Here is a 13,588-nt window from a genome sequence, read left to right as displayed (position 1 = left end):
TTAAGTGCTTGTCCATTTACTTTGGAAGAAAAAAATGAAATAAATGGAAATGCATAAAAAGAATAAATGACAGAAAAATGTTCATAAACTCTTTCCAAAAGAAAATTTTGTTAATTTTAAACAGAAGATTTAAGTATATGATTGAACTGCTTGCGATTTAATGAGTGAGGACACAGACTTCTGAACGTCAGGTTAGGTTGATTACAGGTGGGAAAGGTAGGGGCTGGGTATAGAAGGTGAAGAAAAATAATTTCAAAACTGAATTGCTCCAACCCAAATGAGATTTAGGCCCAAATATATGTTGCCACACACCAATCACCTTAATAACAATATAACTCTTCTAAAGCACTGCAGATTCTAGAAGGATTTATAAAGCTAAACAGAAGCTACAGCCTATAAAAGAAAGTGTAATGTGACATCAGACCATATAAAATAGTGGATTGAAGAGGAATTCAAGTTTCAAGTCCGAGATTGATCAGTTTTACACCAAGATCATATCCTTATAAGCTGCTGCTCTTATTTCTACTGCAGGTTAAGGTCTACCAACTGAACTGCAATGTAAAAATTATAATAAATAAAATTATTTTCAGGTGTTTCCTTGATAGTCCAGTCAAGTAAATCACATGGTATGGTTCCAAACTACATACAACAGGAATTCCTTCGGTTTAATGTCTGCTCTGTGACAAGTTAATGTGGTGGTGAGGCTGTTATAATTACTTCTGCAAACCTGAAGAAAAAATGCTGTGGACTTTTGACAGTTACTTAGCTCTCATTATAATAACTGAGTAAATCAACCATGAACATCTGTGAGCAGAATCTTCCCAACACCTGCATCATGTGCCAGCAGCTTACTCAGCAAAAATGCAGTATGTCTTTCAATCAAATGGCCACACCTCAAAGCCTTGGGGGAGAAATCTTCAGTCAAGTCACAGGGGATAGCCTTCAGTTAGGGAGTTCCAGAACAGTAAGTCAATGTGAGTGTCCGAGATCAATTCAGGGGCTCAGACAGTCGCTCAGCTGCTTAGGGTGATCAAGATCATGTCATTAGTCTGGGAAATCATATACATCCACAATCAGGCCTGCTGGTTCAATCAACCAGTTTGGGATTTAGTGGTAATTCAATTGGGGATATGCAAAGCTATCAGTCAGAGCACAGTTAGTTGGGGCTGCCCACCCAATTTGATAGTGGGTATGGGCCATGGTCAGTCCTGGCGTCAATTTGGGAACTGGAAGCAACATGCTGGAGGGGAGAAGGGACAATCATTTGGAAAGGCAGTGTAAAATGCATGGAGTCTTCAACTGTGTGGAACACAATTCCTGGTCACAAGCAATCTTGACCACGTCATTGGTCATTTCAGATAGATCAGTCATCTTCATGAAGCAGAGGTAATCATAGGTGATCTTAAAAATATCACCTGCAAGCACTATTCACAAAGGCAATACAAGATTCCTTAAGTGCACAAGGTCATTGAGGTGATCTCCTCACTTTGAACTGCAAGTGTTCACCAACATGTTCTTATACGAACTACTGTCTTTTTTTCAGTAATCTGGAGAGTAGGGAAGACAAGATATGAGAAAAAGCACTTATAATATCCTACAGTACTGGCACAACATAGTTTATGCAGCATTCATTGGAATGAGGTCTCTATGTCAAATGGTCACGTAGAAGCATTCCATGGCCCTCTTTATTGGAATCCTCCACATCCCACTGTATGGAGGTATATACTAAACCATGTGTGTGAAGTGAAGAATCTGCTCTCTTTTTGAAATTCTCCACACAGGTTCACTGGATCCAGTCACAGCAGGGGTCATTATCACTGTTGCTATGGGGCCAGAAAGGCACAGAATAATGGAGGATAAACAAACACACAGCAAACCCAGGACCAGCAGTAACCTCCAGCTGAACAGCCTCCAGATGAAGACATCACTGCTCAAGTTTCCCTCAGGATGCCCAGAAACTAATGTCAACTAATGTAGTGGGACCTGTGACTTGAAATAGTGCATTGTGATCCTATCCCAGTGGCCATCAAGGTGACAACTTTCTGAACCTTAATGCAACAGAACCTGAACCACAAAGGCTATTACCAGTGCAATGTGACAGAGATCACACCGCTTCATCTTGTTTCCTCATGATGAGGTCAATGCTGCAGCCCAGGCACTAGGCTTTGTCAACCTAGCTTTCCCCAGATGCAGGACACTGTGGACTACTCACATCACATAGAATTTGCGGGATCATAACACAGTTAACTTCGTCACAGATTGACTTTCATTTTATCAATGAACGAGTCACCTGTGTTAATTGATGCTACATCTTAGAAGTCGATTTCAGGTACCCTTGGAGACATGATGAGTTAAATATAACTCCTTCAAGAACTTCAGTTCTGAAGAAGGGTCACATCCTGCTAGAAATGTTAACTGTTTCTCTCTCCACAGGTGCTGCCAGACCTGCTGAGTTTTACCAGCACTTTGTTTTTATTCAAAGCTGGATGCAGTCATTATCCATTGACTTAAAGTTTGTTATTGGTCAAAAGACAAAGCAGTGCCCATCACTTCCCAGAAGCAAATGCACACTTTTTTGCTTTTTCTCAGTGAATATAAATGAACATTCTCAACTATGTGAAAGTTTTCCAATATATGATGTCCTGCATTGAACAATGCGATGCTATTAGGTTATACTGGGCTTTAGACAAAGAGTAGTAGCACTCCCTTAGAAACAGTTTGAAGATGGAATGCTGCTAAGATGGATAATATGTGTCGTCTGGTTTTTCAATGGCAGTACAATTACAAATGTGCACATAAATGTGCAATGAAGTGTCGACAGTGCCACCTGTGTGCCCTGAGAAGCATTCCTTTTTTGTACTTCCCCCACTACTTGTGCTGTGAAAGGCAACTCCTGGTTTGCAACACTTGACTGGGCGCATGGCTGGGCATTAAATATGGTGCCAGAGCCAGGAATCCTGGGAAGTCCCAGCAGTGGCGAGTACTTATGCTATCGTGAGTGGAAGATAGTGCGAATGGGGTGCCATACAGGTGCGGTGCATAGCTAATAGGATGAGCTATGGTGAAATGGTGTGAGAAAATGAATGCATTCATGCTCATGGACTGAAGCCACACAGGAAACTCGCCAAAATTAACACTTAACTGATTTGCAGCGAAATTTAGTCTTTTGTCTCTCAACAGATTTAAAATAACATCGAATACCATCAGTAACTGACTGGTGATGGTCAGAAATGTGACAGCAACTGAGAAGACTTGGTTATGTAGAATACTCAATGCTAAGACAAAATGACAGAGAATCGTTACTAGAAACGATGATAGAGGGCTGCCGTGTATCATTATGATGGAAGGTCTGCAGTAAAAGATGGGACATTTACAATAATTAAACGATGCGTGGCATGGGGGCTCAGGGCTTAACATTGCTGCTTCACAGCGCCAAGGACCCAGGTTCGATTCTACTCTCGGGCGACTGTCTGCGTGGAGTTTGCACATTCTCCCCGTGTCTGCATGGGTTTCCTCCAGGTGCTCCGGTTTCCTCCCATAGTCCAAAGATGTGCAGGCAAGGTGAATTGGCCATGGTAAATTGCCCATAGTGTTCAAGGACATGTAGGCTAGGTGCATTAGTCAGTGGAAATGTAGAGTAATAGGGTAAGAGAATATGTTTGGGTGGGATACTCGTCGGAGGGTCGGTGTGGACTTGTTGGGCCAAATGGCCTGTTTCCACACTGTAGGGATTCTGTGTATGTAATTATTTTTTTTTCAATTTATATTGCAATGGACAAAGGCAGTAGTGCGTACTGTTACAGTTTGAAGCTCGGGAAAAACATTAACTTATTTCTTAAACATATTTTGTCTCTTTCAGTCAACACAATTTACTTTTTTTTCCCTTTCTGACTTTGCTTAAGATGCTGCAAAGCACTCCTGTATGATTCTAAGCATCTCAGTAGCCAATCTTAATGGGCAAGCTTAGCCAGAGTGTCTGAAGGCTATTTAACAATATGTAATAGCAAGCAAACTCAGCACATTCCTCAGCAAGCATCCATGCCAGCACACTTCCTGCCAGTGACATGGAGAAATGAGGATTGAGCCCTAACATGTTTAGATTGACTGCAGTCTTCTTGTTGAGATCAGTTAACTCCGAACAGGCCAAGTAGTAATTGGAGATCATCTTTTATTTGTATGCATTGGAGCATAACACACCGGAAGGTACATTTACTTACAAAGTCCAGGCAGAAAGGACTGATTTTAAATGGAAAATATCAGGAAGAGAAGTTAGTGGACAAAAATTGAAGATTGCTCAAGCAAAATAACAAAAATGGAACATGCGTATTGCTGAAAGGTACATGCTATGCACTGAGCAGGACAAATGCAAGAATGAAAACTTGAAATAATCACAGCATGTTATGCTTCTGGAGAAAAAGAATGCTGTAGTATATTACTTCTGATTGTTGAAATTTGAATTCTTTGCATTTGTCTTCAAGAGCACAAGACAAAGTCTTCATCAGTATGTCTCTCTTTTCAGCAAAGAGAAAGTTCAGTTTACCAAATGAGAAAAGGACTAGTGATAGAAAAGAAGGAAACAGTATAAAATAAGTCGTACTGATGTGGTAAACAGATCAACAACAGAATGAAGGATGTAGAACGGGGAAAAAAATGTCAATTCCACAGGGGACATTCATTACTAAAAGAACAATCTTGCATTCAACAACTTTCATAACCTCAAGAGCACTGAAGTGAGCAAACTGCCACAACCTACACTTCTTCCACAAAGCTGTAATAAGTCGGCAGTACCTGCAAACACTTAGCATATCGTTTTCTTTCTTGACTCTATTTTAGCTTTCTTTCTTCACGATTTTTTTCCTGTGTCACTCTGTTATTGAGGACTGACAGCAATGATGTCCCACTGGTTGGCTACCAGCAGCAAATGGATGGATCAATGACGTTATGAAGTGTGAAAGGGCCATCTTAATCAATATACTACTACTAGTTAGTGAGTTTTGGAGAAGATTTGGAGCTCAGGTTGAGGTTTTGGATGTAGGTTTGCTCGCTGAGCTTGAAGGTTCATTCCCATGGAAATGAACTTTCAAGCTCAGCGAGCAAACCTACATCCACAACTACTTAAGACACTTAATAACAATGATATATGTGAATCTGTATTGCTGATTTTATAAATATTAATACACAAAACTTCACAGGTTTCTCATTCTTCAAATTATTTATTTAAATCTGGTGGAAAACAAACGTGTATTGCACATGTTGCTATAACAGAGCACAATTCTATCACTGTGCCTGGAACAAGTTTGTTAAAAAAAAATCATCCTTTTGTACCACTGAGTGAGGCCTCATTTTTTCTGTCTACCAGCCACTTCAAATAAGCTTTAGAGAAAAAAAAAGTGCTGTGTCAATCATATTAAAAATGTATCAAGTTCCAGACACTTTGCTGGTAGTTAGGAAATCTGTTTAACAGGCAAAATGTTTGAAAAAAAGTCTACATTAAGGGGAAAGAAAAAGCTTTTCCAGCCTTTCCTTTATGTGAATCAGGGACATGTGTGCCCTGAACACAGGCCATCTGCTTTAAAGATAAGCGGCATGTCAATTATATTTCATATGGCTTGGCTGAGGGTGGTCTCTGAAATATAAGGAGATCTCTGCTGCCCTGAATTAATTTTTAGCTGAAGGAGGTGCATTGAGCAGTTCAAAGCTCAACAATTTAATCCTTTGAAACCTAATGGCAGCAATGTGTGGAATCTTTCAAATAATTCTGTTAATTGATTAGAAGCAACTTATTCACATTGTTTGTTTTAGACCCCTCATTAGTGGAAAATTCTTAAATTTAAATTTTACTGTACAACTCATGGCATTTCTATGTACTTAAAGATATCATAATCTTGATCACTGTAAACATGAACATTGTATTAGATCAAACTTTCAAAGGTAGAAAATCTAAGAATTAAAAAAAATTATCAGTGATACTGACTCTACAATTTTGCACTGCAATGCTAAATTGTATTCAACAGAACAGGATTTTTGTGCTGATTAACATTTCCTTTTGAACAGTACTGTTTATAAACGCTTTACAGGTGCAGTTAAAATTCAAATAATTGTTATAAATGCAACCAATCGTCAGAAAGCAATTCAACTTATTCCATTCAGGGATGCAACAAGCTTCCATGTTCTTATTTATGAAAAATAAGTACGTAGTAAACTGAGCAACAGAGTATCTTTTTAGATTTGACTTTTCCCATTGTTCAGTACTCATAATAGAGTTAAACTACCGAAAACACAATGATCACTGCACTTTTATTCAATATCTATTCATGAGAGAACTGCAGCATACAGTACGTAATACAAGAACCTTCTCAATTATCAATAAGAAAATTGTTTTCATTTAGTCCTACTTCACTTTGGGTGTAGGCTTTCACTCCTTGTGCTCTTGCAGTTTGGAATTTATCTAGAGCGATAGGGAGCAGTGCACTACGAGTTCTAAGATATGAATGTTATAGATCTTATCCAGTATATTTCAAAACACTTAAGACATATGGAACTTCATGATGTCTTATTTGTTGGATTCTTCTCTCAATACTGCTCTGTAATAATATACTAACAATAAACTGTAGTGACTCCCCACCTTCACACCTGCCGTCAAACAGTCCAAGCAAGAACAAGAATGTGAAACCAGAAGTTTACTAAGCAGTTGTCTGATGTCAAAATCAATGGAAATTCAAAGAGAGGCAATCTCAGGCAAATTGTCATTCCACCCCTTCTTTTTAACAAAAAGCTTAGTATTTCTGACATGAAATTCTGATTGGACCTTAGAAATGCAGAGTTGTACTTCCATTCTGACCGTTCTCTTGTCGTGCAGAATTGTTGGAGGAAGACAAGCTACACTTCTTTTTGCAGCAGACAGCTGCCTTAATTTGAAATTTTAAAATCCAGAAACACAGACAACCACCACATCCATTGTTGTCAAGATTAAGTACATAAGGTAAGTGTGAGGTTAGGATGCCTGGTGGATAGCATATCAGCTAAGTAGGGTGCCAGCCAGGTAGGATACCAAATGAATGGGGAGTAGTGTTATGGGTAGGTTGCCAGGTTAGTAGGGTGTCAGGGTACAAGGTGACATGTAGCAAGGTAAGTGATGAAGATTTTAGGATAGATTTGGATTGGGTGGTAGAAGTTGGGGCCAGCAGGTATGGCTCCGCCAGTGGTCAGAGCAGGGCATGGAGGCCCTGCGGCAATAGAGGCAGATCGGGTTTGGAGCAAAGGATGGGGTATTGGCTCTTGATGGGGTTATGAGATTGGATGTGGAACTAGTGAAGGGATGTCGAGTGTGGAATGGGTGAGGGGTGAGTGTCTAGTTCGGCATGCATGTTTTTGGACAGTGGTGTAAGATCTAGAATGGGGGAAGGGGGTCGAGTCAAGAGCGTGTGATGAGGTGGTCAGGTCTAGAGCAGGGGATGAGTTGGGACTGTTGGGTCTGGAGCAGGCAAAGGGACGATAAAGGGAGAGGCATCAGGTCCAGAATGTGTTATGAGGTCATGTCTAAAGCAGGGAAAGGAGTGGGTGTCAGTGCTGCAGTGGGTGAAGTGATGAGAGATTTGGAACTGGGGAAAGGGCATCAGCTCAAGGGGAATAGGGTGGTGGTGCCAGATTGGGGTCTATCATCAGGGGGGTTCAAAAATTAAATGAGTAAAGCAGAATAGTCATATCTCAGAATGTAAACAGATCTCTACAATATAAGGAGATATTTCATCTTTTACTATAAATACCTTTCATCTCCTATGAAAATATCAAAGCATCCATTAGCCAGCATTTGGTCAAGCATCTTCAGCATAGGAATGGACACCCTGAAAAATAGTAACAACGTTGAGGAGGAAATAAATCATTGTCACAAAGCTATATCAATTTTTTAAAAATCTAAGAGTTTGTGTTTTTAATCTTTCAAAATAAATATCACAACATGATGGTTAATTTACATTTTGAATAATGAATGTTCAAAAGAGGCATTCAAAAAAAAACTAAAGTAATTCTTATATTTTTGAGCTTAAATAAAGAAGGCAGTACTGGGAGAGAGATTTAGTCTTTTGTGGATCATCGATAACGACTAACATGCGGCGTGGGACAACCACGTAAAACTTCTAAGAACAGTGAAGTTGCTAGAGTTTAATTTGGAAGTTAATGCTTAAATAAAAAAGTAACAATTTCTGTTAACATAAAAGAGAATGTGACTCATTCATGGTTCCTTCTGAGTGCAATCAGAAAGGAACTGAATCCAGACAAAATTTGTACAAGATACAATTACAACAGTTACATGTAATGCTCCATTGCTAAACTTAGACAAAATGTTAATACACATTTTGAGCTTAAGACTTTTCTTTACATTCTTCACTTATGCTCATTAAACAAGTAGAAGGTCCAAGTCCCATGTGGTTGATGTACATCCTTCATTACTGCTAGCAAAGACAGTCAAAAACCTGCTGGAGTTAACTACCAGCAGGTAGTTCTGCTGGTAAACTGTTCTTCACAAATAGCAAACAAAAATTCATTGGTCATCTGTTTACCCACCTGTCATTATGTATATTATCCTTAAAGATTTGTATTAAGACTCTACAAAACTTGTTCATGGCTTCTAGGTCATTGCGGATTGTTTTGAGATAATCAAAAAGTGACTGGGCTGAATATCGCACCTGAAAGACAGCACAGAATATGGCAATTAAAGATCATCAAAACATTTCATATTGTAAAAATATGGTCAATCTAATAATTAAAACACAAATTTACACCACAGCGGCAGACACCAAATGTTGAAGAAGTTAAACAGACAGTACTGTGCTTTTTACCTCAAAACATACTAAGCTTCGGCCCCTAAAAACCACAACACAGAAGTCACACATAGGGCTATTGTCAGTACTTTCAGCATGACACTAAAGGAAACACAACAGTATTTGCAATTATCCTACTTAGTCAAAGTCAAAGAAATTTTTTAAGAACTGAACCACACCCAAACACTTGGCTCTGAAGATCTTAACTGACATGAGACCAGATGCTACTATTATTAATAAAAGTGAACACTTAACTCATTCATACAGCATTCTTCTGACTGCTGCTTCATTAAAAGTAAGAATCTACTTCATTATCCAGAGACTCTGGTTCTGGTTGCCCTCCGGCAATTTGCAGGGGGAATAACACTACTTCGCTAAGTTGTTCTTGCGGAAAATAGCTACAACAGGTTAATGGTTTCTACCTGTACTGTAACCTTTCTATAATTGAAAATAGCAAGATCTGATCTGGGAACTGCTAGTCATGCCTTCAATTTGTCTAATTTGTTAATATTATCTGACAAAGATAGAATAAAAACAATGCAAAAGGTATGATCAAAAGGGGCTTTCATCTATGCTGATAAATGCAGAAAGTCTACAAATAGTCATGAAAATAATAGTGATGCAGTTAGACAACAGGAAGTTATTTTGATCTCAACAGGAATGAAACTTTTTGAAATATTAAGGTTGCTAACGTGGCACATTTTCTGAATTTCATTTGAAATGGTTGCTTCTATTTTAAGGTGTTCACACTCCAAACAAGTAACGATAATATACTTGGTTGGGGAAGAGGAGTTGGGAGATTACTTTATTCAACCTAATTTAGATTGCACATATTTGAATTCTATTAGTGTTAAACTGTATATTTAGAGAAACTAAGTCTCGTTAAAAATGCACAATAGATCAGTAAATTTCAACAGTGTTCTGTAACAATTTCAAAGACTGACAATTTTGGTGATGGCCAAAAGTATTGCATTATACTTTTAGAGGAGCAGCATTGTTCAAGAATATTTGACAACTCACTTGGGTAAAGTGAATGTCTAACCGCTCTCTTGCTACACACAAGCTCAAGTTTCTCTTAAGCCTAAAACCACCTTCTGTGGCTGTCTTGGCAAGACATGGCAAGCACTGTAGTGAGGTCTGATATCTTCCTCAATGAGGGCATAAATCCAAGATATCATCTGCTCAAACAGGCATCTCTCTTGTGGAATTGATTCTTTAGCATATTCAGATAACTTCTTCTTTGACTATGTACTCAATATTGAAGGTATGAGCTTTGTTGTTGACTTGACCCTGGTTTCTTTGACTGCACTTCCCAACCCCAAGATTCTGCATCTGTTCTTGAGCTGTTCACTTGCTTGCAGTTTGCTGTACTCAAGTTCTCATCACTCGGCCTCCTCCTACTGGTCCTTTTCAGGTCTAGCATGGATTTCCTGTCATCTCACATGAGGTGACAATCTCATTACCAGGCTTAACTGGACATTAAGCCTGGGGGGCATTTTATTGCTTGGGTGCAATCACCTTCTCTGCAAAATTGCTGACCCACAAAGCAGCATTATGAAAATCTGACAGCAGCAAATTACATCTCCGTTTCTGTCACTAGGCAACCAATACTTTGCTACAAGCTTCTGGCCATCTGCCCTAAAATTATTCCACATGAAACAGGGTCTAATTTTGCTCTATGTAGCTTCTGTAAAGTTCCTTGACATGTTTTATTATGTTAAATATTCTACACAAGTACAAGCTATTGAGTCATATAGAATGGCCAATTAGTTGATTTTAGCCACAAGAGTATTTGGGCCTAGCAAATAGATTTACAGGGTTTGGGAATGGGTTTGGAGATAGCAAAAGTCTGTTCCTAATCGGATGCTGTTATTCCTGCTGGAAAGTAAATGCTGAGAAAGTAAAGAATTGACTAGGTTATGATTTTTACCCTCATAGGTCAAACTGCTATATGATATTTTCACTAAGCTGTGAATTGAAGATGGGTATTTACCTGTGGAAGCAGATTTCAGCAGACTGAATGGGAAATGAGGGAAAACTCTTTTCTGGTTGCAGTCATATTTTGCACAAAGGAAGACGGCTGTGGTTGTTTGAGGTCAGTCATCTCAGTTCCAGAACATCACAACAGAATTCCTCAGGATAATGCCCTAAACCCAACCAGTTGCTTCATCAGTGACCTTCCCCAAGATCAGAAGTAGCCTTTGTTGCACCATGTTCAGCAGTTTGGGGGACTACTCAGTTACTGAGTATTCCCTGTCCAAATGCAACAAAGCCCTAGATAAAACCAGGCTTTGACTAATATGTAGCAAGTAACATTCATATAACATGATTATACACAAGAAAAAAACTACCCATTTCCCTTTGATATTCAATGCTGTTGCCATTGTTGGATCTTCCACTGTCAACATCCTGGAGGTTACCATTGACCAACAACTGAACTGAGCCAGCCATATATGCAGTAGTTACAAGAGCAGGGCAGAAGCTTGGAATTCTACAGTAAGTAACTCACCTAAGCCCCTAAAATGCATCCACTATCTACAAGACACAGGTCAGAAGTGTGATGGAATAGTCTCCACTTGCCTGGGTGAGCTCCAATAGCACTCAAGAAGGTCTACACCATCCAAGACCAAAACAACCCACTTGATTGGTGTCATATCCACCAACTGTAACATTAACTCCTTTCATCACTAATACACAGTGACAGCAATAAATACAATCTTCATGATGTACTGCAGCCATTTGTTAAGATTGCTTTGACAGCACTTTCCATATCTATGATCTCTACCACCTCAACCAATAAAGGCAGCAGAAACACATCAAACCTTCACAAACCTTGCAAAAATATACATCAACACCATTTGTTAACCTGGCTTGGAAATATATCTCTGTTCCTTCAGTGATGCTGTATCAATATCCTGGCAGTCTCATCTCAGGAGCAATGTGGGTGCTCCTCAATCCCATGGACTGCAGTGGTTCAAGAAGGCATGTCTTAGGATGGTGGTTGTACACACAGTTTAATAAGCAGAATAATATGAAGAAAGCAGTCCTGGAAATTACCAGGGTGCTATCACATCATGCTGGGGAAGACAGGATGTCACCCAGAACTGAACAGGTTTTTTAAAATCTCAAACTAAGTTGAAGGGCGTGGATATCACTCCTGTCCAATTCAGGGGCCATTCAGTCAAATTCACCAGCATCCGTTGGATTTGTTGTGCCGAGGGAACTGAGAAGGTTGCGTTCTCATGTGCACCTTCTTGTGTTTCCTGCAGTGTCAGTTGTGAAGGGGTGCTGATATCACTGGCTTCCTCAACAGGGAGAGATGTCCTTAAGTCAGCACTGTCCCTTCATTCCTCCACATCTTCCAACAGTACTGATACAATTCACCTCAGTCCAAGCTTTGAATTGATAGGGCTGTTTGAATCACACCTCGAGTCAGTAGAAGAAGAACAGAAAGGCTAAGTCATTTGTGAGCAAGCCCCTTGGAGAACAGTCATGTTGAGACAATGGAGGAAGACATTCGCCATCTATGCCTGGACTGCACGGTCTCTCAGGGTTTTGAACACTCGGTGCTTCATTGAGAGGGTGGCCATCTTTTGACATGGCCTTTTTAGCCCGGATGACTTCCCATTGTGTTACGAACAACAATGCCTGATTTATTACAGACCCTCCATTTTCCCCATGCATCTCAGTTGAAGGTTCCAAGTTGTTGTTCTCCACATTCTCAATGGGCTCATCAACAGTTAATTGGAGGTCTGATGGCTACCTGTTTCCCCTCCCACCTTCTCTTTAAAAATCACATTGCATCCCCAATGTGTCCAGAAACAGTCACCATCTCCAAAGTGTGCAATTCAGTTCAATTGGTATCCACAAGCAAATGAAAATTTAGCTCTGGAATTATATGCGTTCACAATTTGAAATATTTGAGCACCCAGATTTTTGGGGGCAAAATCAGTGAGCCAAAACTCAGCATTTAGAAAATAAATCTGATAACCTAAAATGTATTTTAATATAAACCACTTGTAAGCTTTACAATAATACATAGTTTTAAAAATGCAATAATATTCCTCTCACAGTCTTGTTACACTTACAAATAAAATAAGCTTTTATGTCATAATGATTATAAGTTCTAAAATAAAATGCTGAAAAATACAATAATTTAGGCTGCTCAAATGTAGGGCAGTTTCTTTTTAATATTCAACCAAATGTCAATAAATGTTTCAAAAATACCCATGAAAACCAATGGTACAATTTCAACACAAATATTTAGGATTAGCTAAATCCAAAATTTCTGGTCCGTGTTAACCAGTGTTTGGAACTGCATAAGTCACTTATCAAAAACAAAATAAACAGGATATTGGCCAAAACTAAGCGACCAAAAATATCATAGAATCAGACACCAAAAAGATTCCCCAAGTTGAGAGGTAGCCCAAACCCTTGGGCCATGTAATACAAGGGATTGGATGCAGCAGAGCAAGAAATATAAGTAACTTAAAACAGAGCTGCTTGCCAAAAACATTAATCCTTAGACAACTGTAAGCTAGCCTTATTGACATCACTGCACTATCAGTTATACTACAAGTAGGACTGCTGGTAAAATAAAACAATTGACCACTTTTTTGTGTTTTTTTAAAATGGGATTCTATCTTCCTTCATCAGCCATGAATGATTCCCATTATCTAAATTTGATTTGGTTTGACAAAGTTGCTGCATTCTATGAGCCAAACCACAATGCGTTTGCCAAATAAAAGCAAGACTGCTATAATGGTAGC

At 39.1% G+C, this 13,588-nt stretch overlaps 1 protein-coding gene across 1 annotated transcript in view; it reads right to left on the bottom strand.

Moving 5' to 3' along the window:
- The window catches only part of tbcd (tubulin folding cofactor D), a 277,831-nt gene that overhangs the window by 16,652 nt on the left and 247,591 nt on the right, over positions 1-13,588 (bottom strand). Inside the window, exons 33-34 of the mRNA XM_043714487.1 lie at positions 8,563-8,684; positions 7,767-7,844 (exon numbers count right to left, since the gene is read on the bottom strand). Of these exons, the coding sequence (XP_043570422.1) occupies positions 7,767-7,844; positions 8,563-8,684 (200 nt within the window). The remainder of the gene's footprint in view (positions 1-7,766; positions 7,845-8,562; positions 8,685-13,588) is intronic.

The sequence above is a fragment of the Chiloscyllium plagiosum genome, chromosome 24 (assembly GCF_004010195.1).
Source record: "Chiloscyllium plagiosum isolate BGI_BamShark_2017 chromosome 24, ASM401019v2, whole genome shotgun sequence".
NCBI classification, from domain to species: Eukaryota; Metazoa; Chordata; class Chondrichthyes; order Orectolobiformes; family Hemiscylliidae; genus Chiloscyllium; species Chiloscyllium plagiosum.
Note: the sequence above shows the minus strand (reverse complement) of the source record. Positions and strands in the feature narration are given on the sequence as shown.